Source organism: Sarcophilus harrisii, chromosome 2 (assembly GCF_902635505.1).
Source record: "Sarcophilus harrisii chromosome 2, mSarHar1.11, whole genome shotgun sequence".
NCBI classification, from domain to species: Eukaryota; Metazoa; Chordata; class Mammalia; order Dasyuromorphia; family Dasyuridae; genus Sarcophilus; species Sarcophilus harrisii.
The window spans coordinates 589,043,169-589,067,854 of NC_045427.1; the positions used below are offsets into that span (position 1 = coordinate 589,043,169).

Below are 24,686 nucleotides of genomic sequence, written 5' to 3' on the forward strand. Positions count from 1 at the left end.
CGGTGCACTGCTCAGAAGAGACTTTGTAGACAAAATATTGTAAAAAATGCTGTATTTCCTCCCTTGCTGGGCGATTCTAGCCCCATCCCCTCAGTCTGGGTCCCCCCCCCCCCCCCCCCCCCCCCCCCCCCCCAGTTCTTGCCACGTCCCTTCTCCCGGAGTGTAAATCCTCCAGAACCAGATCCGCGCGGTGCAAGGCGGGTGAAATCCCTCGGTCTCGCCATCCCCCCTTCCCCTCCCTACTTAGGTCATTTCTTGCTCCTTTGACTTGAACTTTGCTTTTGTGGCAAACAGGATCCTTGAAGATCCTTCGCTGCTACCTGTTAATAATAAGTGGATAGCTCCTCCTGCCCAATCTATAAGCCAAGAAAAATGACTCAGAAGTGTCTCGTTTGGGGCGTTTTTACATTTTATTGGTACCTGTATGATATCTCCCATATAGTAGGGACTTCACAAAGGCTGTCAAAAATGTAATGGAAAATCCGTCTGGGAGGGTGAAAGCTTTAAAGTTCACAGATAAAACCTCAATGTTTTATCTCCCTGTTAATTCTTCATCCCGTCTTCCAACCTCTTTACTTTTGAGGGCAAGACCATCCTTCCCGTATCAACACTTCGATCAGATTCCTGTAGACTTTTTATGCAGTTCTGAACGGAATAAAGTAGTTAATAGCTAATTCTCTTTGGTTTTCTTTTTATTATTTTTTTTCTGGTGCATTTTAAGAGTTTTATCGGGGTATTTATAAGGGATATGGCCTCCTCTTGGACCTAACACTATCTCCTCACAACCCTTATTTGTTCATTTCTTTTGACCCCTTGTATTTGGGGGAATGAAAAAGATTTGTACTCTTATTTATTTCTGTTAATTTATATGTCTTGGATGTTGAATCCACAGCAGAGATATTTGATTTAAAAGAACTAATTTCTTTTTTTAAATAGCTTTTTATTTAGAAGTTATATGAATGGATAAATTTATAGCATTGACAATTGCCAAACCTTTTGTTCCAATTTTTCCTCTCCTTCCCCCCATCCCCTCCCCCATATGGCAGGTTGGAGCAATACATGTTAAATATGTTAAAGTATAAATTAAATACAAAATAAGTATATATGTCCAAACAGTTATTTTGCTGTACAAAAAGAATCAGACTCTGAAATAGTGTATAATTAGTCTGTGAAGGAAATCAAAAATGCAGGAAGACAAAAATATAGGGATTGGGAATTCTATGTAATGGTTTTTAGTCATCTCCCAGAAGGAACTAATTTCTTTATTATTATTATTATTATTATTGTTATACCTTTTTATTTACAAGTTATATGCATGGCTAATTTTACAGCATTGACAGTTGCCAAACCTTTTGAGGAACTAATTTCTTATGCCATATAGCATAATAAAAGCAAAAGAAATGTTACCTAAATATTGAAAAACATAAAAAAAATCAAAATCATTTCTTAAGCACTTACTCTGTGTCAGGCACTGTGCTGGAGAAGGATGATACCATGAGAAGAGGAATTCATTTTTTCAACTCTAATTTTCAAATTTTAATTTTTTTCCAATTGCATGTGAAAACAAATTTTAACAATCACTTCTAAAATTTTGAGCCTCCAAATTTTCTTCTTTCCTCAATGAGAAAGCAATTTGAAATGTTATATATGTGAAGTCATGAAAAACATTTTCACATTAGTCATGTTGTGAAACAAAAGAGGTTTTTTGTTTTTGTTTTTGTTTTTTTTTAATAAACTTTAATCTTCATTCAGAGTCCATCAGTTTTTCCTCTGGAAGTGTCTAGCATTTTTCATCTTAAGTCCTTCAGAATAATCTTGGATCACTGTATTGCTGAGTCAGGGGTAGCTAGGTAAAAGAGGAGACAAAGCACTGGCCTGGAGTCAGGAAGACTTGAGTCCAAATCCAGTGACCCTAGGCAAGTTATTTAACTCTGTCACAGTTTCCTTATCTGTAAAATGTGCTGGAGAAGGAAATGGTCAACTGCTCCAGCATCTTTGGCACCAAAAAACCCTCCAAAAACAAAAACACAAACCACAAACCCTAAATAGGGTCACAAAGAGTGAGGCTTGACTGAAAAAACAAAAAGTTAAGTCATTCAGAATTTATCATTGTGTGAATATTGATGTGACTGTGTACAACATTGTTCTGGTTCTGTTATGCCACAGTTATGTCCTGACTCAGTTTCCCTAATTATCCTGACCCAGTCCTGACTCAGTTTCTCTGTTTCAGTCAAAGCTCAGTGCTGCAAAACTTCCTCTCCCTCTTTATCAGAATAATTGCTAAGGATAATGGATCTTATGTTTTAGAATATCAGAATGCCTCTCCCCAAATTCAGGGTGCCTTCCGCTGATTGTCATCTCATCTCCCATGGCTCATCCCACCCTATCACAGTCCCCTTTCCACTCTCAGCACCCTGACTCCGCCCCTGCCTCAGTCTACTTCTACGTCTGAGCCACATGTATATATGTTATTGAGAATCACATTGTTTGCTGGATTCTTGGAGACGGTAATCTCATTCAGCCCTGGGACCAAACCATGGATCCATTTGGTTCTAGTAATCTCTCCATTTAATAAATTAAATATTTTCTAATCTCTATCTTGCTCAGTTTCTCTGGCATTACAATTCTACTCCATTTTGCATCAATTCATGTAAGTCATTCCAAGTTTTCCTGAAAATATCCTGCTTGTCATTTCTTATAGCACAACTTTATTCCTTCAAAACATATGCCAAAATTTGTTCAGCCATTCTCCTATTGATTGGCATTAGGGGATGAATTTTTAAATAAAAGAAGCAATTACAAATGATAAATTAGGTCATTGTGATTGCATGAAAAGCTTTTACATAAACAAAATGTACATATCTAGAATAAGAAGGGAAATGGTCAACTTGAAATGTTTCAAAACTTTGCAATAGAGAGAAAAAAAATGAGGGTAGGAAGTGGCAAGACAGCAATTGGGTTCAACCAACACAAAGATTATACCAAGGGGAAAAAATAGTTTGAAGGGAATGGAAGTAGGAAAAGGAGGATCCAACTAATACCCCAACTTGTTCTGTGTTCATGCTTGTGGATTGTGTCCCCAAAGGGAAACTACCCCAGGATCTAGGGTATCCTGAGGATGTATTTCTTAAATGAGCTCCTCATCAGTGTACTTCCCTTTAACAGCTAAAAGACTCAGTAGTCTTTTTGCTCAAAGCAAAGGTATTTGCTAAAATTGTAGAGTAAAAGCAGTAGCCACAAAATCTGGAGTTAATACATACAGTATCTATGGGAAAAGAACACATTGATAAGATACAAAAATAGTGATGCACACATGTAATGTTCTTGGTTGGTTTTCTGGAGGTTTTGGAGCAGCCTTCTTTTCAGCCAAGTAATTACCTCAAGAATAGCCAGGTATTAAAGTCCAAATTCTTTATTGTCTCCTTCAAAGTCTAGTTTCCTTGCCTGGGGCTCGGGCTAATTTTCTTAAGGCCTTGGTCTCAGTGGAGAAATGCAGGAGGATAGGCCAGCCACCATGGTAGTGTGAGATGAAGTAAATGTCTTTGGCTCTTCTAAGTCTTTCTCCAAGCCCTTCTGAGTCAGTCTCTGGCTCTGACTCTGGCTGAGTTTGTCACAGTTTTATATCTTCTATTTTGAGTATAAAGTAATCATTATATCACTAGGAAACCATTATTTGTTGTAAGATTAAATCAATCATACTGAATTTAGATAACTATTAATCGCCATGCTAAACTAGATAACCATTGTCTCATCAATTCCACTGAATTAGCATCTTGTAAGAATCCTTTTAAGTATAGAGTTCTGGCCCATAACACACACAGATCAGAATCTCCTGTAGTCAAGGCCTTTAATTCCTCTCTACTCCCTCAAACTTCATGGCATCCTTTGTGAAACTCAACTTTCCATTATCAGACTTTTTTTTTTTTTTTTTTTCTTTTCTTCTCTGCTATTAGGATCAGGGATTATGCTTCATGAAGTTTCTTCCAGGTTCAAGGAACTATTTGTTTCAATATTGTTTGGAGACTATTTCCTTTAGCTGTATCTGGAGTTTTCAAAATGACTCTCCCAAGTGTTCAAAAGGACTATCTCTTGGTGTGTAGTACTTCTGCTGATGGCCATTGTGGGATAGGATACTGAAGCGATAGGAACTGAAAGAACTTGGTCCTCAAAGATGATCTGTTTTCTTCCCTGACTGCTGGTTACTGCCATCTACTATTTCCAGCTCTTAAAATGTCTGTAAGATCTAGCTATTTAAAGCTTCCAGGAAAATGGCTTAATTATAGCCTAGATAACAGCATCACATAACTCTTCATCCATTAGCTCCTTATACCAATGAAATCATGAATCCACATAATCTTCAATGAGGTAAACAGCAAGGTGTTTTGTTTTTCCTGATGTGCATAATAAAGCCAGAAATGACTGGTAGACAATGACTTGGCTTCCTCCCTTACCTTTTTATTTGCATGATAGATCAAGATGGATCTAAAGATCCTAATCCTAAACCAGGTAATTAGCTGGGTAAAAGGACTATGATTTTGAATCAAAATAAAGGATTAAAGATTTAATTTTGGCCTTCAGGCACTGTGGCCAGCACCGGTAATCTGAATGTGATCTGGCTGTGACAAAAAAAGCTGACAAGCTGCCTTTCCTAGACTATAAGGTCTTCTAGTTGCCACTTGACTGTATGCCCTCCATGATTACTGGCAGAGAACCTCGAAAACATGAAGCTCAGAAGAAATTAGAGGGAACAATTACCTATGATAAAATACAAAACCTGTAGCACTGATGTGGTGTGGGAAGGGGGAAGAGATCCCCTCAGCTCAGAAACTCAGGTCCAAATGGGAAGGAATTCCCAGACCCTAAAATCCACTGATTTGCCACTGCAAAAGGGAAGGTTTATTTTCCACTAAGAAGCTCTCTCTTAGGGGACAAATCTCTTAATGATTTTTGCAAAGAATGTGTTAACAGAAATCTATTTTATGAGCAAATCTTGGGGCTGAGGACAGTTTGAACTGATTATCAGATCAAGATCTCCCAATTGAATGAAATTACTTTGAAAGCTTTTTCCAGAATTTGGAGTTTCCTGAATGGGGATCTGGCTACCCAAAAGCTTAATGGGAGGTTATTTGCCCGAGATTTCCCATTGAATGATGCTGCTTATCTTAGAAAAAAAACCCATGTGGAAAATATGCCCCCTCCTAGACAGTCTGGGAAACCCCCAAATCTCCCTTCTTTTATAGATCAAAGGGGACACAGTTTCAGAGTGCTTATTTTATAGATTAAAGGGACACAATTTCAGAATGATTATTTTACAGATTAAAGGGGACACAATTTCAGAGTTCACCCATGTCAGAATGATGTGCCTATCAGACAGCAATGAATTCCAGCAGAGTAAGAAGCAGAAATTATTTCCCTCCATCCCATCTCCCCCATTTTCTCCATTCACCCTGTTCCTTAAGTGTAACATTTCTTATTACTGTTTCCCCAATCCATTTTCCCTTCTATGAGCACCCCCCTACCCCTTTCACTTCCTACTTTCCTGTTAAGGTAAATTTCTTTGCCCAACTTGAGTGTATGTTATTCCCTCCATAAGGCAATTGTGATTGAATTTCACTCATTCCCACCTATCTCCCCCATCTTCCCCTCCATAGGTAAAAGCTTTTGCATGCTTTTTATGTCAGATAATTTACCCCATTTTACTTCTCCCAGTGCATTTTTGGTTTCTCATCCCATAACATTTTTTTAGATAATTACCCCACTATATTCAATTCACACCTCTGTCATCTCTATGAATACTCCTAACTGCCCTAAATTTTTTTAGGCCTTACAAGTATCCTTTTATCATGTAGGAATGTAATGTAACCTTTATTTAACCTTTAACCTTATTAAATCTGGTATGATTTCTCTTTCCTATTTAATTTTTTATGCTTCTCTTGGGTCTTGTATTTGAAAGTCAATTTTCTACTAAGTTCTGGTCTTTCCATCAGAAATGTTGGAAAATTCTCTATTTCAATGAACACACACTTTTTCCTCTTAAGGAATTTATATTGTGGGTAGATGATTCTTAGTTGTTTGTAATCCTAGATCTTTTGATCTCTGGAATATCATATTTCAAGCATTTAATGTCTGCTAAATATTGTTATCTTGATTGTGGTTTCATGAAGTTTAAATGGTTTATTTTTGGAGACTTGCAATATTTTCTCCTTGATTGAAAGCTCTGGAATTTGGCTATAATATTCTTTGGGAGTTTTTGTTTTGGGATCTCTTGCAGGTGATGATTGGTGAATTCTTTCAATTTCCATTTTACATTCTTGTTTTAAAACAGGACAGTTTTATTTGATAATTTCTTGAAAGATGATGTCTAGGCTCTTTGTTTTTCCTTTGGATTAATAATTTTTAATTTCCTGGATCTTTTTTCCAGGTCAATTGGTTTCCCAATGAGATATTTCACATTTTCTTCTTTTTCACTATTTTGATTTTATTTTGTTGCCTCTTGATGTCTCATAAAGTCATTAGCTTCAATTTGCCCAATTCTGTTTAAGTCCAAATTTGAACTCAGGTCTTTCTAACTATAGGGCTGGTATCATATCCATTTAATTATCCTCAATTCTTTTTAAGGAGTTCTTCAGTGAATTGTTGTACCTCTTTTTCCATTTGGCCACTTCTGCTTTTTAAGGAATCTTTTCATTGGACTTTTGTGGCTCTTGTGAATTATGTCTCTTTTATTCTTTGAACTATTCTATTTAGGATGTTATTTTCTTCAGTATTTTTTGTGTTTCCATTATCAAACTGTTGACTGTTTTTTCCATGATTTTCTTGTATCACCCTCATTTCTCTTCCCAATTTTTCCTCTGTTTCTTATTTGAATTTTTAAATCCTTTTAGAACTCTTCCATGGCTTGAGACCAATTCTTATTTTTGAGGCTTTGGATATAGCAGCTTTGTTTTCTTTCGAGTTTGTGTTTTGAGCTTCCTTGTCACCAAACTTTCCACAGTCAGGATCTTTTTCCTGTTGTTTGCTCAGTTTTCTATTTCTTGACTTTTAATTCTATGTTAAAGTGGGGCTCTGCTTTCAGAGTAACAAAGGAACTGCCCTAAGCTTCAGGTTTTTTCTGCAGCTATTTTCAGAGATAATTCTGGGAGCCTGTAAGTTTATATGGCTCTTCTGAGGTGGTATGATCTAGGGAAAGGTGTATTTGATGCTCTTCTGGTCTGTTAGCAACCACCAAGCACTCTTTTCTATTTTAGAACTATGACCAAGGTTCCAGCTCCCTACAAGCTCTGGTGTGTTAGTGCTCCTCTGTGCCCTGGAATTGTTACCCAGATACATGGGCAATACAAGAGAGATATGCCCCCTAGTTCCAGAAAAGGAACCTCTATAATCCCCTTCTGACCAGTTGTCTGACTCCCTTTTTGTTTGTGGGTTAAGAGGTCTAGAAACACAACTATTGCCATTGATTCAATTGCTCTCATATCCTACAGCCTGAACTACACTTTTACTCCAAGGCAAAAGACTCTTCCTGCTGACCCTCTAAGTTGTGTTGGGCTACAAAATTGGTTCATTCTGTTCTTTTGTGGGTTCTGCCATGTTAGAATTTGCTTTGGGACATTAAAGTTGTTTGTAGAGGTTTTAAGGAAAGCTCAGAAATCTCCTCTTTTTCTTCACATCTTGGCTCCATCTTTCCCATGTAATCTCTTCATTGACAAATTCGGTCATTTCTTAGTCCTTATCCTTTTCAATCTTTTTAGGTGTCATTTGACACTGTTGTCATCTCTCTTCTGTGGAACTTTCTTTTCTGGGTCTCAGAATTTTGGTCCCAGTTCTACTGTCTGATTGCTTTTGGTTTCATTTGCTAACTTATCCCTATCACAACTTCTAACTGTGGTTATTATCTAAGGCTCTTTCTTGGGTCCTTTTTTTCTGTCTATGCTGTCTCGATTAGTGATCTCATTAGCTCTCATGAATTTAATATTATCTCTAGGCAGATAACTCACTTTTTTTTTTTTATATATACAGCATATCTCTCCCTTGAGTTTTAGTCCTCTATCACCAATTGGCTATCAGACCTTTAAAACTGGATGTCCTGGAGATAACTTAACTCATCACACAGAAAGCAGAATACATCATATTTCCTCCAAACCCACTGTTCTTCCAAATTTCACACTTTTGTCAAAGGTACCACCATTCTCCTAAGTTCACAACCTCAGCATTTTCCTTATAAAGCATAAAGGAAAGATTATTCAAGAACAAAGAAATGGTCAACAGTGTCTAACACTGCAGAAGGATTAAAGGATGAGGATTAAGGAAAGGTCAAAGGAAGAGTTCTTTGTTGACTTCACAGAGAGAAGTTTAGTTGAATGGTGGGACAGAAGTGAGATTTCAAAGGGGTTAAGAAAAGTAAATGGGAGATGAGAGAATAAAAGCATAGATGTATAAAGCAAAATAGGGGGGAAATGAACATTTAAATTTAAAAAAATCATTGGGTTTATAATAAATTTAAGTGTCAAAAAAGAGCATTTCTACATACACTTGTTTCTAGAAGCCATGACTTTCTGAAGGAAGTCTAAGATCGTATTAGCTTTTTTAGAGGAAGGATATGGGTCATGTATTATGCAAACTATTGATTCATAGTAAGATTCATTTCCATATATAACATTTTTTACTTGATTGGTTAATTCCTAGGTATTTTATGCATTTTGTAGCTATTTTGAGTGAAATTTCTCTTACTGTATCCTGTTTTTTTTTTAAATTATAAAGACATTGCTTGAATGTCTCCCATGCCTTATAAAACTAGTTGTATTAGAAATTTTTTTTTTTGACCCATGTAAAATTTTAAGTTAGCCCTATTAAATTTCATTTTATTAGATGTAGCCCAATGTTTTAAGCTATCAAGATCTTTTTGGCTCCTGACTGAGTCATCCAGTATGTTAATTTTTCTCCAAGATTTATGCAAACTGAAAGTTTGATAAGTATGTTATCTATGATTTTATCCAATTACTTGGATAAAATGCTAAATGGCCAAAGACCAAGTAGAGATTCCCGGATACTTTCCCCTGGAGATGATGAATTCAACTTTAGGAATCAAAGGAACAGATTTTAAAGGCAGAGCATGAGAAGTCACCTATTTCAAAAATTTTTTTTTCATTTTAAAAATATGTTAACTACAACTTAAGATAGGTTAAATGACTTGCCCAAAGTAACAAAGGTAAATTAATTAATAATGAGTAAAGTCAGGACTCAAACTTAAATTCAGTCCTCACCCCCCCAAGTCCTTTAGTATTAAATACTAAAATCTATATTCCCTGACCTTTGAGGTGGGCAAACAAGATGGCCTTGTTGAGATTGTGCTCCAGACAGTGAGGAAAGGGAAAGAGAATTACTTTTCCCATTTTTGTGTTGGCAACAAAGAGTAGTCCAGAATGGAGCCAAGATGGAGTGTCAATTCTTCTTTGTTTTGAGCACTGAGACCTTTTGCACTTGATGACAGTTACTGTCACATTAAGCAAACATTTTAACTTGTTCTTATTCATGTAACAGATGACATGAATATGGTTTTGGGTGCCTAGAAGCTGACTTTCTCCTTTAAAAGGATATTTAACTCTTAACACTACGCCTACATAGTGTTTTCCTGATCTAGGCCTATGTTCCAATAACAATGAAGATCAGCAATTATTGTGCAGCTACTAATTGTAGAGTGCTTCCCAGGGTAGAGCAAGGACACCACACGAGAGCTGCCTGGAATCACATGGCCAATACATGGTAAGAGGTTAAAGTCCTTTCAGCCTCCCAGTCTAGCCAGGTACTATTATGCCTTACTGCCACTCATCTAGAGCTTTAATAGAAAGAATTCAAGGTGAGGGCACTTTTGTTATCTCTCTTCTGAAATATCATCATATGCAAAGACTCCTTTGCTCCTGCTCCTTAAATGAAGGAAACAGTTTTCCTTGGTCATAATGAACAAACAGGAATCACTTCTATAGCATACGTAGGAAGGCCATCTGAACCATCACTGGGAAAAGTCAAATGTGAATTCTCCTTTCTTCAGCTTATTTCTAAGCCGAGAAAGCCATGTAATAATACACATAGAAGGACAGCAGAAGCGCTCAAGCTTCTTAGGGATTCCTTTTCTCCATTCATTGCCCCAAGAAAATGAGAAGGAGAGCTGAATATCGACGCCCATTTTGTTTCTTTTTGACTCTTTGTAAACTCTGGCTTCTTTGTGATGTCAGTGAAGGACACAAAAGTTGTCAAAAATACTTCTTCCACAGATGAGGGTAACTGCAGAAAGAAAGAAATGATAGGTCAAGTGGCCTGTTGGCTCAGGCATATCATTTCAATTTGAATCCACAAACATTTGTTAACTGCCTATGTGCTATGAGGAACTGTGGCTACAAATAGAAATATGAAACACTCTGGCTTCAATAAGCTTACATTGTATTTAGGATACGTAACCTGTCCCAGATACATAAACACAAAGTGCATACAAAGTAGAATTGAGTTATTTCAAGAATGACGGCATGCCAACAAGAATCAGCAAAGACCGAAGGGAAGAAGTAGCATTGGAAGGATCTAGGGAGGGTACTCCAGACACGGGAAGGCATATCTATGAGAGGACAAGAAGAAGGCAGATAGAATGCGGTGCACAGGAAGTAGCCCTAAGGCCTAAGTATCTAGAAATGGAGCATGGAAGAAGTAAAACAATGAAATAAGACAAGAAAGTCAGACAGTAGCCAGCATGTGTAAGGTTTTAAATGCTGGGCTAAGAAGTTTCTATTTTATCTGTGAGGTTACTTGTTATTCAGTAGAGGAATAAGGTTTGTTAGTACCCCTTCACTTCCAGCCTCAGTGAAACAGGGAGACCTAGTTTTAAAAATAAATAACAAAATTCCACATTTTTTAATGCAGCCATTCCACTTTTGTATATATTTTGTTGTTGAATCATTTTACTTGTGTCCAATTCTTTGTGACCCCATTTGGGGTTTTCTTGGCAAAGATATTTCAGTGATTTGCCTTTACTTCTCCAATTCATTTCACAGATGAGGAAATTGAGGCAAGCAGGGTTAAGTGACTTGTCCAGGGTCACATAACTAGTAAATGTCTAAGGTTACATTTGAACTTAGGAAGATTCGTCTTCCTGACCCTCCTTCTACTGTGCCAACTAGTTGTCCTTTACTGGGTACATATCTCAAGGAAATAAAAACTAGAGACAAAACCCAAATGTAAACCAAAATATTCATAGTAATATTCTGTTCTAAGAAACAACATTGGTATCCATTACCTGGGAAATAGCTGAAAAATAATATGGTCAACAAACCTGATAAAATATTGTTGTACATTAAGAAATGATGAATATGAAAAATTCAGAGAAACATTAGAAGATTTACATTAAGTCATACACATGAAAATAATTTGATTCAAGTGAACAATTTATACAATAGCTATAATGATATAAATTTAAAACTCTACTTTGCCCTTCACACACCCCTTCCAATACTGTGACAGGGGAGGGGAATACTGAGGAGGAGGACAAAGAAGGGAAGGAGTATTAAGGAAGAACCTCACATATACTGCCACTAATGGATCTTACATGATCTTAGGTAGAGCTCTGCCGTTCCATTGTTTTTGCCTCAAAAGAGGGTTTAAATGGGTTAAAAAAGGGGAAGTTTTTACATCTTATATCCATGATGTAAAGACGAGAAGCATAAATTTAAACAACAAGTAAAAAACTAGGGAAAATAAAATGGATAATCTCTAGCCTTGTATTTTCAGTTTTGTTACAGGATCAGTAGCCAACATGCAAGGAGCAAAGAGGTGAAGATGAGGAAAGGCAAGCAAAAAGTCTAAGTTCCATTAGGGTTTTTAGTTGCATGGGTGCAGAATGCAACTCATCTATACTTCTTAGTGAAGAAATACGAAAAATAAATAGCTACATTTCTAGAATTTATCCAGCCTTCAGCTTGCAGTATAATCCTAGATAGTACTTTATTTTTAAAACACTGACATGATATAATGCTGCCAACTCAAACACACAGGCCAATAAAAACCTGTGTATTGTCTGTGATGGCCAGACCATGAAAAGTTTTAATCCCCTTGGGAGGAACACAGCTCTTCACCCATGGGAACTTGCTTGGGAACACAGAAAACCACATGGCTCAATTGCTACTCTGCAGTTCCTTCAATGCTTCAGGGTCCACAAAAGCATGGCATACATGTGCTATGTTTGTAAACCTAGGGACAAATATTCTTCTTTGATATGTAAAGAACAAGCAAAATTTCTTCAAAAATTCTTTCAAATGTTCTCTTACAGAAGGGAATTGGGTCATCAAATGGCATTAATATAAAATAGCTAAGGATTAGGTATTTGGGGAAAATTTTGGATGGACTGAATCAAAGAGATAAAGGAATCTGAAATTTAATTATTCTTTTTGATAAAGCACTTACAAAAATATCAGTTCATTTCGTGACTTTTATAAGCTGGGCTAAATACTGATTTAGAAAGTATCTTAACATTTCTTAACATATCTTCAGCAGAACTCAATCCCTCATCTGTATATTCAAGTCTGAAGAGGTTCTGCTACCTCTGGGATCCATCTAATCCAGAATATGAAATATGTGAAGTTGAAATAAGGACCTACTTAAATAGATCCTGGGACCAGAGGGGAGTTCTGAGATGCAGTGGGTTCAAGCTCATCAAGTGTATGCATTAAATCTAGCATCAAGATGATGATTCCCCAAGATATGCAAGGTCACCAGTCCATGACAGAAATTGAAGTCAAAACTTCTGTTTCAATTAGACAGATAGTAGGATTGGGCCAGGCTAAGTAAGACAGGGAGAATGAGTCTTAAAGAAAAAAAAAGGTTGAAACACAGATAAATAATCTCAAGTCAAAATAACCCCAATGGTGAATATGGACTTAGAAGGTCTGGAGCTGGAGCTACCTTGTGGGAAAACAAACAAACAAACAAACTCCCTCTAAAACTATACTAAATAGACATCCTCCATGATAAGAGTTCCAAATAGTGCTATGGCCAAAGCTTTTTCTGGATATTGAGATTTGCTCACTAGAAACTACTACTTCTACTATCTATGTCTGTAATTTCTGCCTTAGCTAGACTATTGCCTGTTTCCAACTACAAGGACTACATTCTTAGGACTAATTTCTGCCCCACATAACTACAGAAAAGCCCAACTCAGGGACAAGACATTGATTCTGTGATCCTGTCTCCTCAGTACTGGTAATAAATTTCTGCTACTATTGTCCACTACACTTTGACCTATTGCAAACTAGCTGGTCTATTTGCCGCTGTGAGTTCAAACTGCATGTACCTAATCCCTTTATAACCTGAACATCTTTAAGGTTCTCTGATGTCTAGTCTGTCCCAGTATTTGTTGTTGCCTCCTTGCTAGCTCTAGCTTTTGAAATGAGCATGTGAGTCATTTCTTGACTATCTGAGCTATCTGAGGTAATCCTATATGTAACCCAATTGTTAAAAAACAGGAGGATTCTGATTTTTCAATGGAAGTATTAGACTATAATACAAACTAAATTTGGACCAACAATAATGTGCAATTGTAAAAAGTAAGTAGTATTTAAAATTCTACCTTATGTAAGATTATATTAAGTATTTTATTTATTCACAATGAATGAACAAGATCAGCTTTGGACTATTTGGGGAAAATATGAGACCTCAGCCCAAGTAGGATATAGAATTTGTCAGGAAAAAACTCTGGCTGGTTAGAATTCTGCACTTCTATAGAATTTTTTGATCCTTATGTTAAACAACCATAATAACCACAATCACTCTATAATTAGTGTCTTCAGTGACTTATTTTCCTTATGGTTTCCCAGTATTAACAAAGTTGTCTGTTCCCAATTATGCTAAAGCTCTGTTAGAGAAAGGATATAGACTCTCCTCTCTGAGTTACTAGACAGCATTAGGGAGGAACAAAAACTTATTGTACATATCAGGATTAGGGGAATAAATACTTCAATACCATTTGGAGGATAGGGTTCTTAAACCACATTTAGTGTGTTAGATTTGAAGAGGTTTTTTTTCTACTTGCTTTTTCAAAATCATTCTTTATTCTTTGTATGGGCACAGCTGAACAAGGAAAAAACCACATTCAAAAGAAGGAAAAGAAAACTTTTAAAACTCTTTTAAAGTCTGATCACATTTCTTTTATCAAGACAAATATGAACAAGGGGGAATGCTGAATCAGCACATTTTAAATGCTCAACTTATTTGTCCTTACTGTTTTTAATTGCTATGGTTGAAATTAAAGTTTTGATATCAATTATTTCAAAAAGATCACCAGAAATCAAATTTGTTCTTGTGGTTTTTATTCTGTTTGTCCTATCTAAAACTGAAATGGAAACAAGTTTCTTAATGATAAAGGTCAAATTTAGAAGTCTTTAAGTAGAGATCGAATGACCTTGTAAATGGAGGTTCATACTTTGGGTAGACAAATTTAGCAGGGATGTTGGGCTAGATGACTTAGGTCTCATCTCTAAAATTTTATGATCATGATTTCTGGCTCAAGAAACCAAAATGCCTTTCTTTTATTCAATGAATATTTTCTGCTTTATTTACTAATTTTTTAGAGGCAAGGTGATATAGTAGAGAGTTAGCTCTGGAACCAGAAAGATCCAGGTTTAGCTTCTGTTTCTAACAGATTGGCTGTGTGACTCAGGCAACTTATTTAATCTTTCAATGATCTAAGCAATTTGCTAAGCCTAAAACACAGAGTAGCTGCCAATGTGCATGTGGAGAGAGACTTTCTTTATCCTGGTTCCCTAAACCAGGAAATCAAAGGTCTAGCCCTATTTCTGATTAGAAATGAAAAATAGTATCCGTGCTGAAGAACAAATTGTGAATGTATGTGTGTGTATATGTTTATGTACATATGTATATATGTACATGTGTATATACAGATATATACAAATATATAAACATACACATATATTCTTCTGGAATTATGCTGTTTGCAACATTTTACAGACTGGGGTATAAAAAGACTTTAATAACTAGCCAAGGATTGTGGAGCCAGTAGTTTACTGAGCCTTGTAATGAAAAAAACATGTATCTATTCCTGAAGCAGCAAGGAAAATGGAATCTAACTGCTAATAAATGAAACTGGGACTTCAAAGAAAGGCAAAAGTCATCAAAAATGGAAATTATCATTATAAAATAAGGGAAAAAATCAACATAAAAATCTATGATTTAGCTATCATTTATTGATCAATTAATTACATTCTTTTCTGTTACTCTTAGGGATAAATTTATGTATTTAAAGAGGAAACTTTGTTGGCAGAACCAACAAACCTTTAACTGTTGCAATGTTTTCTAACTTCTATGACCTCCTTATAAATAAATAAGTTCTGTTTTTAGTGATTTGCAACTCCAACTGCTATCCTCCTTTGAGAAGTATAAATGAATTAATACTGCTTGATATTATAAATTTATGTAAATATGCATATAGACATTTGACTTTTGATTCAAAAAACCAAAAGTGTGCACATATACACTTATACAGACCTATAATAATAATATTAGACTATCTGCATTGGAAGTGAATTCTTCCACCATTACAAAATACAAATTAGCATTTTACTTGTGAAACCCAAAGGGGGAAAAAAACTTCAAATACTTCTATGAGCCCTTTGAACCTATAAGTGAGAGAATCCCCCCAAATTATTTATCTGGGACTTAACAGATGATTGATATATATGTATGTGATATGTAGCATTGAATAAGTATTCCTTGCCTTCTGTTTTTATCCCTAACATCTACTAAGGGCTCTCCCTTGATTTCCCAAAAACACCATAGATACAATATCAATTAGGGACCAGACATCATTCAACATTCTTAGCTGTAGCTAACCCTTTCATACTTTCCACTTCCCTTAGACCAATTCCTATACTCAAAGTTCTCTAAGCACAGGTTTGAGCTGCTCTCAACTCATCACTATTCTGGAACTCTAGGAAAGGAGGGAACATTTTATGCCACAACAGAAAACCGTTTTTTTTTTTTTAAATATATAAAAATGAGGGCTATAGTTCAATCCCTATTGCTGTCACACCATTGCCCCAACCTGGACATAAATTTGATGGCTGATGACACTCTACTTATATCTCAAATCAACTGAAAGAACATCCTTTAATAAATCTCCTTTGGATACTTAAGATTGTGAAAAGTATCCTTTTCCCTGTCCTCATAAAAAAAGGAACCTCCCACAAAATAAGTAGGAAAGGCATTTGCCACCAAACAATGGAGATGAAATGAGTAGGGAAAAATTGATCAAGTCTCCTTATTTTTAAATTCTTCAAATTTTTGAAGTCTCCATTCCAATTGCTAAGATGGTCATATATTAGAACTTAGTGAAACACCTTAAATTTTTCCATTATCTGAGACAATAGCTCTTTGCTTTTTTCCTTTTTTTTTAAATAAACAGTCAGTGATGCTATCAGAAATCACAAATAACTTATATAAAATAAGCATAAGGAATAAGATTTAGTTTATAAATAACTTCACATAAAAGACCTGAATTAAATGTGGATATTTACAGCAAAAATGTTGAGTCTAATTTCAAAAAAAGATATTTTTTAAAAAGAGGTAATAAAACAATTAAAGTAACTCAATGAACCTGGAGTTTGGGGAGTCTTCTCTAGAGAATATTAACAATAATTACTGCAAGAGAAGGGGCAAAGTACTAGCATTGTCTAATAATTCATTAAGTGATATTGTCATCTCTCAAGAGTAAATGACCTGAAAAGGAGAGAACCTTTTATAATGAGAACTTAATTGATGAGTATTTAATTTATCTTTGTCACTATTTCTAGTGATGGTGCTACCTTTTACTCTGTCTGAGGTTGTACCAGTTAAGAGTTGGGGAACTACAGAAAACACATACTTCTTTAGGAAGTTTATGTTGCTATTTTCCCTTTGAAAGTTACACAGAAAACACATACTTCTTTAGGAAGTTTATGTTGCTATTTTCCCTTTGAAAGTTACACCTCTTGAGGTGTAAGGACTGTTTAGTTTTTGTCTTTTTCCCCCTAGTGGCTTGCAAATGGTAATGAATTGGGTGGGTTAATACTGGTGGGTAGAAAGATACTTCCATACCCATCTCCTTTCAAGAAGCAGCCAAGTAGACCCTTACCTATGATTTCAACTATTTCTACCTTTTTCTTTTTTCCTTTCTCACACTGAAGGATGAATATTTAATACAGTAACTATGGGCAATATGGCCCATAGGGTGCACTGGGCCCCTTTCTGTGTTGTTAATGTAGCATTTATATTGGATGAAAAGTTATTAGTAAAATTAAAGTATCTCTGAATCTCCAGCTAGGAAAATTCCTATCATTCAAACGAAGTTTTTTCTCTGTAAAATCTTGCATACCTCTGGCTAATCCCTTTTCTGTTCTTGTTAAAGCAAGAATTTAGGCAAAAGCAGCAAGCAGTGTGTGTGTGTGTGTGTGTGTGTGTGTGTGTGTGTGTGAGAGAGAGAGAGAGAGAGAGAGAGAGAGAGAGAGAGAGAGAGAGAGAGAGAGAGAGTTAGAATGTATGTTAGTATATTATGTTAGTTCCAGGACAGGTATAGACTGGGGAAATTGAGAAAAAAAAACATACTTTTTTAGTCCAGAACTTCTCAGTCCCTCAAGAAGTGAACATAGTGCTGTGAGCCCTCTATTCCAAGATGCTTCTCAGGCCTAATGGCTCCCCTGATTGCTCCCTCCACTGCCACAATTCAGCCCTCCTTTCATTCCTATGTTTTATTGTCTTTGTGTCACCAGTTCTTTTCATCTCCTCTTCTAAGTTCAAGAAGGCTCTGGGGGCATCAGCTTTCTCTTGCAGCTGCTCAACTCCTGCAGTCCCCACTCCTTCCTCTCAGACGTTCCCTCAAAGACTGTATTTGCCCTTTTAAGAACTCTCAGACATGATTTACAACCACCTTCTGGCTCAAAGATTTAATGGACCCAAACAATGCTCAAAAATGAGAGGGAATGCTTGTTTTTCTGCACTACAAATGCCAGGATGGCAGTCCATTCTCAAACACCCACTTTAGTATTTTTTGTAATAACCAGTGCTACAGGAGCAAATATTATAGAGACATGAGGATTCTTCTATGTAAAGACACATCTATATTGGGAAACTGAAAAAGAATTAGGCATAAATATGCATGATAAATATAAGAAGCAAAAAAGAAAGTCATAGAAACATGGATTTAGAATCCAGAGTGATCTTACGAGGTCTTCATTATATAGAACTATCAATCAGTAAGCAAATAGTTATGGATCACCTATGGGCTATCACACCTACACTGTGCAAGGCACTGTGATCACAAGTACAAAGGTTATACTGTAGTTCTTTGTACTTGTAAAAAAAAAATAGCAGACACTGCTAGACTTAACATATTTGTTTCTATCACCAACTCCAGATAATCTTACTTCTTAGTACTATCTGAGTCTGCCAGAAATGTATAAGAGAAGAAAGGAAGTTGGAGGTTCCCTATACTCAGGTTCAGCTATCAAGAAAGGCCACAAAAATAAAATCTCTTTTATTCCTAGGAAATGTATGAACCTAAGACTAAGCAATATTTAAAGAAAAATAAAGGATAGTTCACTCTTAAGTCTCTTTTTAAGTCTGAAACATAATGCTAATTATTCAATGCTATTCAATGCTATTCAAGGGCAGCGGAGATGGGGGGTGGGAGGAGATCTGGATGTAAGGGACTATGGCATTGGCTACTGGCTTGGCTAACTAGCAGGTAAACCCTTAAAAACACAATTTATTGATTAAGGACTATTCAAACCATATAGTTACAGCGTCATTAGTAAATCTTTTAGGGATTCCTTATATTAGAGTTGGTCTCTGCTTTATCACATCAATCAATTTTACCTCCTAGTAATCTAAATTCATTAAGAACAAAAGTCCTTGACTCGTACTATATGTACTTCTTTGGTGATTCCCATTAACTCATGAACTCTAGGCCTGAGACTTATTTTGTTCTGCCAGAATTAATAAGCCACAGTTCAGAGTGGCTAGTGTAGTCCTGGGCCCTCTTCTTTCTCTTCATTCTCTTAGCAACCTCATCAGAATATGTCTTGAGTTTAGGAATGATTAGAAACTGGATTAATTCTGTCACATGAGCTATTTAAATTTCAGTCAGGAAAAATGTTATCTGTTGGGCGAATTCAGGACAGTAAAAACTGATATAATTAGATAATGCATGAATTGCTGTGAAATACATTAACAACAAACTAGGAAGATTAAAAAGTGAAGCAAATGTATATAGAGTGTATTAGCACCCTAACAATGGATCACTTTCAATGAAAAGGCTTTATAGGAGTGAAGGGAAACAGAGTTTAATTCCTAGGACCAGTACAGTTCCAGGCAAATAGTAGGTCTTTAATAAATATTTACTGCCTGGCTACTAAGTAACTCCAATGGAAGGAGAGCAAGTTCTATTCAATGGCACAAGCTGGTTTTTTATTTAACATTATAGATTAGTGAATCACCTGGCCCACCACATTGACATTCACAAGACTAATCAGTCCATGACAAAGCTATATCTTACCGTTATAAAATTGCACTGATAGAGGTATTGGCCTCCGAACACATGAGCTTGAGCATTGGCCTGGAGGCCTACATAAGCCCATAATATCTGGATCTCCAAGGAAAATGGTATGCAACAGCAAGAGGTACAATTTTTAGCCTGCAGTGAGAAAGTCAATAATTTTATCAAGTGACATTGCAAAGAATTCTAGCAAATGTGGCATTGTGCACAAAATCACAGCCTTTATATTTTCTATAATCATTAACAACTGTTGGTACTCTAAATATGAGATCCTTATACAGTGACTAATAAGTAGACAGACAGGAATTAAGTAACATCAATCTTAACATTCTTTTAATTATCAGTGAAACCAGAAAACAAAAGAAAGTTTCAGCTAAATGTAAGAATGGCTTCTAAGTTCTCCTTGGAGAAACAAATAGAGGAATTAGTAGTTGGTTTTATCATGGTCTAAAGGTAACAAGAACTAGAATTTCATAATATAGTTGGCTATCTCATATTGTGATGTTCACAATAAGCATATAGTTGGAGATCTTATCAGAAGGGAGATTTCTTGTTGAAGGTGGAACTTTAACTGGGAAGGGAACAGAAGGAGGGAAAGAATTCCAGGATTGGAGAGAGAAAAAAAATGACGAGTTGAGATATCTATAGTCTTTTCTGAGGAACAAGGAAAACACTGTTGCTTGATCTCAGAGTACATGGAGGGAAGCTAGGAATGGGCCAGGTTATGAAGGGTTTTTAAAACGAAGCAGAGGATTTAGTATTTGATCCTGGAGGTAGTAAGAAATCACTAAGGTTTAGCAAATAGCAAGAGTAACAAAATCAGGTCTTTGCTAAACAAAGAACAACTTAATAGCTGAGTAGAAGATGGACCAGAGTAAGAAGAGATTTGAATGAAGAAGATCAACCATCAGACTAATAGTCCAAGGGTGAGGTGATGCGGGCCTGCAATTTCAGAATAAAGAAGGCATATCTGAGAGATGTTATAAAGGTAGACATGCTGGGGCTTAGAAACTAAAAGAGATGAATGCAACCTCAGTTGAAGACTTGGGTGACTGGGAAGATGATGATACTCTTCACAGTAAAAGAGAAGCTGGAAGATGGGAGGAGGGTTGTGGGAAGTGAGGGGAAGATGACATTTTAAGATGTGTTCAGTTTTGGATGTTCACAATACATCCAGGAATTTACCCCCTCCCTCCCCCCAACATAAACACACATAAATGTGACAAAATACTTCAAATTAAATGAACATGTATTTTTAATCCTCAGCAACTTCAATGGAAAGATAGACTTTAAAAAGGAAAGGAAAATTTGTCAGAAAACATGGTTTTTGAGTGAGAAAAGAGAGGGGTCAGCGAAATGTAGACTACAAAGAAACCTAAAAAATGAGAGTAAAGATGAGAGGGATGAGGGCCCTCCTACCTAATCTATTTAATCATGCTACATACACAGAGAAATGGATAGAACAAATACTGATGCAGAATGTGATAATTTTCTTAATTTTAGTCAATGGAAGTCAACTTATAGCTCAGGTGTAACAGAGAAAATTAAAAGTTTAGAAACCCGAGTCGATCCTCTTGCCAAATGAGACTTGAATGGCAGCCAAGGCAACACAGCTATAACAATAACAATCACAATAGCAATAGTACTTGGCCTTTGTGTAGAGCTGTAATATTTGCACAGCATTTCACATAAATTAATTTATTTGGTCCTCACCACAATTTTGTGAAATAGGTGCTATTTATTCCCATTTTAGAGGCCAAGAGAGATTCAGTAACTAGCCCAGGATCATACAGCTAGTAGTAGACTGAGGCAGGATTCAAAATCAGTCTGTCTGATTCGAAGTCCAACATTCTATTCCCTGCAAGGACTGTCTTTTTAATCCAGAGTTAATAATATAAACTCATTTGTAAATTCTCATAGCTGAGAATGGTGTGAAGAAGATAAGTAGTACCACCTCATAAAACAGAGAAGCAGGGAAGGGAAAAAGCAATTTACAGAAGTTCAGTAAGAACTCTTTCTAATCAAGATAATAATTAGGGGATTTAAGGGGGAAACTGATGAGAGATAATATAAGTCACGCTGACTTGGGCTGGATTGGTCCAGCTTTTGGGAAATGGAACAAAACAAGACTCTTCTTGGCCCTTCCAAAAGTTAATAAAAAGATTTTTGTTACCTTTGCCAATTTGTGACTATGAATTAAGACCTTAATGTTGTTTTAATATACATTTAATTTATTATGAGTTATCTGAAACATTATCTCATAAGATCATGGATAGTTTGCAATTATTTTGAAAAATATTTGGCCCTTCAAGACAGCAATTTCACTACTGGACATCATCCCATGTTCATCAGTGACAGAAAGGCACTATCTGTGCAAAATATTCATAGCAAAAGCACAGTAGTATAAAAAAACTGGAAATTCAGTAGTAGTCATCAATTACAGAAGGTACATGGGAACCTGGGATATATGAATGTAATATTATGGCACTATAATAAAAAATGAATGTGAGGGATTCACATGAGCAAACCTGTGAACTAATCAAAGATTTGGAAGAATTGATCAAAGCAAGAAAAGCCAGAGGAACACAATACACAATGACTATAACAGTGTAAAGAAAAACAATGCTAAAAAAACAGCTGAGTTCAGATCAAATACAAAGAGTAATCTTGGTTCCTGAGAATAAATGAAGAAACACACTTCTCTTTTGTTGAGATAGATGTGTTGAATGTGGAGAAACATGGAAAGACTTAGACAACCGAGTGAGTTAAGCAGAGCTAAGAAAACAATAGACATAAATGTCATACTATGTGCATGCATGAAAAGAATGTTCAGTTAACAATATAAAGTGAATGATTTTTTTGTGCTGCATGATGAATATGAAGATATGTTTAAAAGAATTGCAAATATTTAACCTATATCAGATTATTTGCTGTCTACAAGAAGGGGGTGGGGAGGAGGAAGGGATAAAAATTGGAAACACAAAGTTTTGCAAAAGTGCATGTTGAAAACCATCTTTGCATGTATTTGGAAAAATAAAAAGCTGTTTAAAAAAATTGCAAAGGATAAGAATACCCCAAAAAGCTATGAGAAGACACATCTTCCCACAGCTTTGCAGGAATGGGAAGTCCAAGGAGGTGACATATTACATATGCATTCATACTTTATTGATGTATTGTGTAATTATTCTTTCTTTTTTCCCTTCTCTTTTTTCTTAAAAACATTTTCTTAAAAAATGATTCTCTTAGAAGAGAAGGCAAGGAGGGAAATTCAGACAGACAACATAAAAAATGTTAATTAAAATTTATTTTTATAAAGTGTGGACCCCTTCTCATAATAAGTTTTGAAAACATAAAATATGTAAAATGAAAAAGAAACCAACTTTATTGAACACCAGTTATTAAAATGTTAATAAATTAAAGAAAAACAGGCTAAGAACCTCTGCATCTAGTTCCATAGTTGAAGGTATAATAATTGGCAGTTGGAGCCTGGCTTTTATTTTTATTTTTTAATCTAAGTTAGATATTGGTGTGGCATGGTTTCATATAAGAAATTATTATGCAGAGTGTCTTTCAGCCAGTCTGTCTACTTTATTTGACTTTTATAAATAATAAAAATAATCTCAATTAAAAAAACAAGAGTGGTGGAAGTTAACAAGTGTGGGAATTGCATACACTGTCTGGAATGGCTTTCATGTTTGTTCTTTGTTCTTAGACATTTCTATGTTACAGGGCATGGGATTTTTTGGGAAGTATCTGCAGTATGAAAAAATAAAATTTTGCCACACTAAATTTTACCATCTACTTTGTAAGGAAGATGCATTCTGTGCCAATGAAATCTCTTTGCTCTGTCCACTAAGCACAAGTATTCCTTGGTCCACAGAGTAGCTTTACCGAGGGAGACAAAACTAATTGGTTCCATGTCCACTATATTAAGAATTAAATAGGTTTTTACAGTATGTTTAATTTCCTACCCTAACACTGTTTTGACCTAGGGGATTCACTGTCCTAAATTAAATGCTTTCATTTCATTACTACTCAAATGAAAAACCTATGCTTCTTGACTGCATTTTCCCATCAAATTTCAATGTCTGCCCTTTCAAGGCCTTACCAAGATCTGGGTCTACCTCTTCCTACCCTAGTTCTTACTAGACCCTTCAGGCCTATTTCTCTTCATACATTTTGCTGCTCATTCTTGCCTTATCTTTCTTCTACCTGGTTTCTTCATCCATTCTTACACCCATTAAATTGGCTTCCATTCATGCAACTATTCTGAACCTTCTGTCTTCATTTGCTTAGTTTACACTTTAATTTTTAAAGTTTCTATTTCCACTCTCCCAAATAGAAGAAAAAAAGACTTATCAAAAATTAAGGATCCAACAAAATGTCTGAAACATGTGAATCTATGTGTATGGATGTGTTGCCTTGAAAAGACCAGTCTACCAGTTTCAATGTTTTTAAGCTGGTAACATATTTTAAATGCTTTCATTTATTTACAAGGTATTTCCCATCCTTTTTATGACAGTATCTCTGAAATCATATCTAGTCCAATCTACTCATTATAATGAAGCCTTAGAAAGCTTAAATGTGCACTAAGTCACAAAGCAAACAAGCCAGTGGCAGAGCTTAGAACTTAGACTTAGAACCTGGGTCTCAATTCCTAAGTTAGAAGGTGCAGTAGCTACCACATTGGGCCTGGAGTCAGGGAGTTCTACATACAAATCTGACCCCAGACATGTACTAGTTTATATGGCCTTGGGCAAGTCATTAAATCTCTGAGTGCCTCAGTTTTCTCAACTGTACAAAGGGGATAATAATAAAAAGCACCTACTTCCCAAGGTGGTTGTGAGGGTCAAATGAGATAGGTGAATTGTGCTTAGTATAAGACCTGTCACAGAATAGGCATTTAATAAATGCTTGTTCTCTTCCCAAGTCCAGAGCACTTATCATGATGACACACTAATGCAAATGGAATGTAATTTAACCTAACCCAAAATATTACTATCAATTCCTTTTAATGGAACTAACTCTTATATAAGAAACTTTATGTAGGTAAATAGGACTGATTTTGACATAATTCTCTCTATATTTCTGCATGGTTTATTGAAGA

At 35.8% G+C, this 24,686-nt stretch overlaps 1 protein-coding gene across 1 annotated transcript in view; it reads right to left on the reverse strand.

Moving 5' to 3' along the window:
* Positions 1-7,945: 7,945 nt before the first annotated feature.
* TCTN3 (tectonic family member 3) overlaps positions 7,946-24,686 on the reverse strand; it is a 29,895-nt gene continuing 13,154 nt past the window's right edge. The window contains 3 exon segments of the mRNA XM_023495028.2: positions 7,946-10,088; positions 10,090-10,278; positions 19,580-19,717. Coding sequence (XP_023350796.2) covers positions 10,053-10,088; positions 10,090-10,278; positions 19,580-19,717 — 363 coding nt within the window. The 3' untranslated portion in view covers positions 7,946-10,052.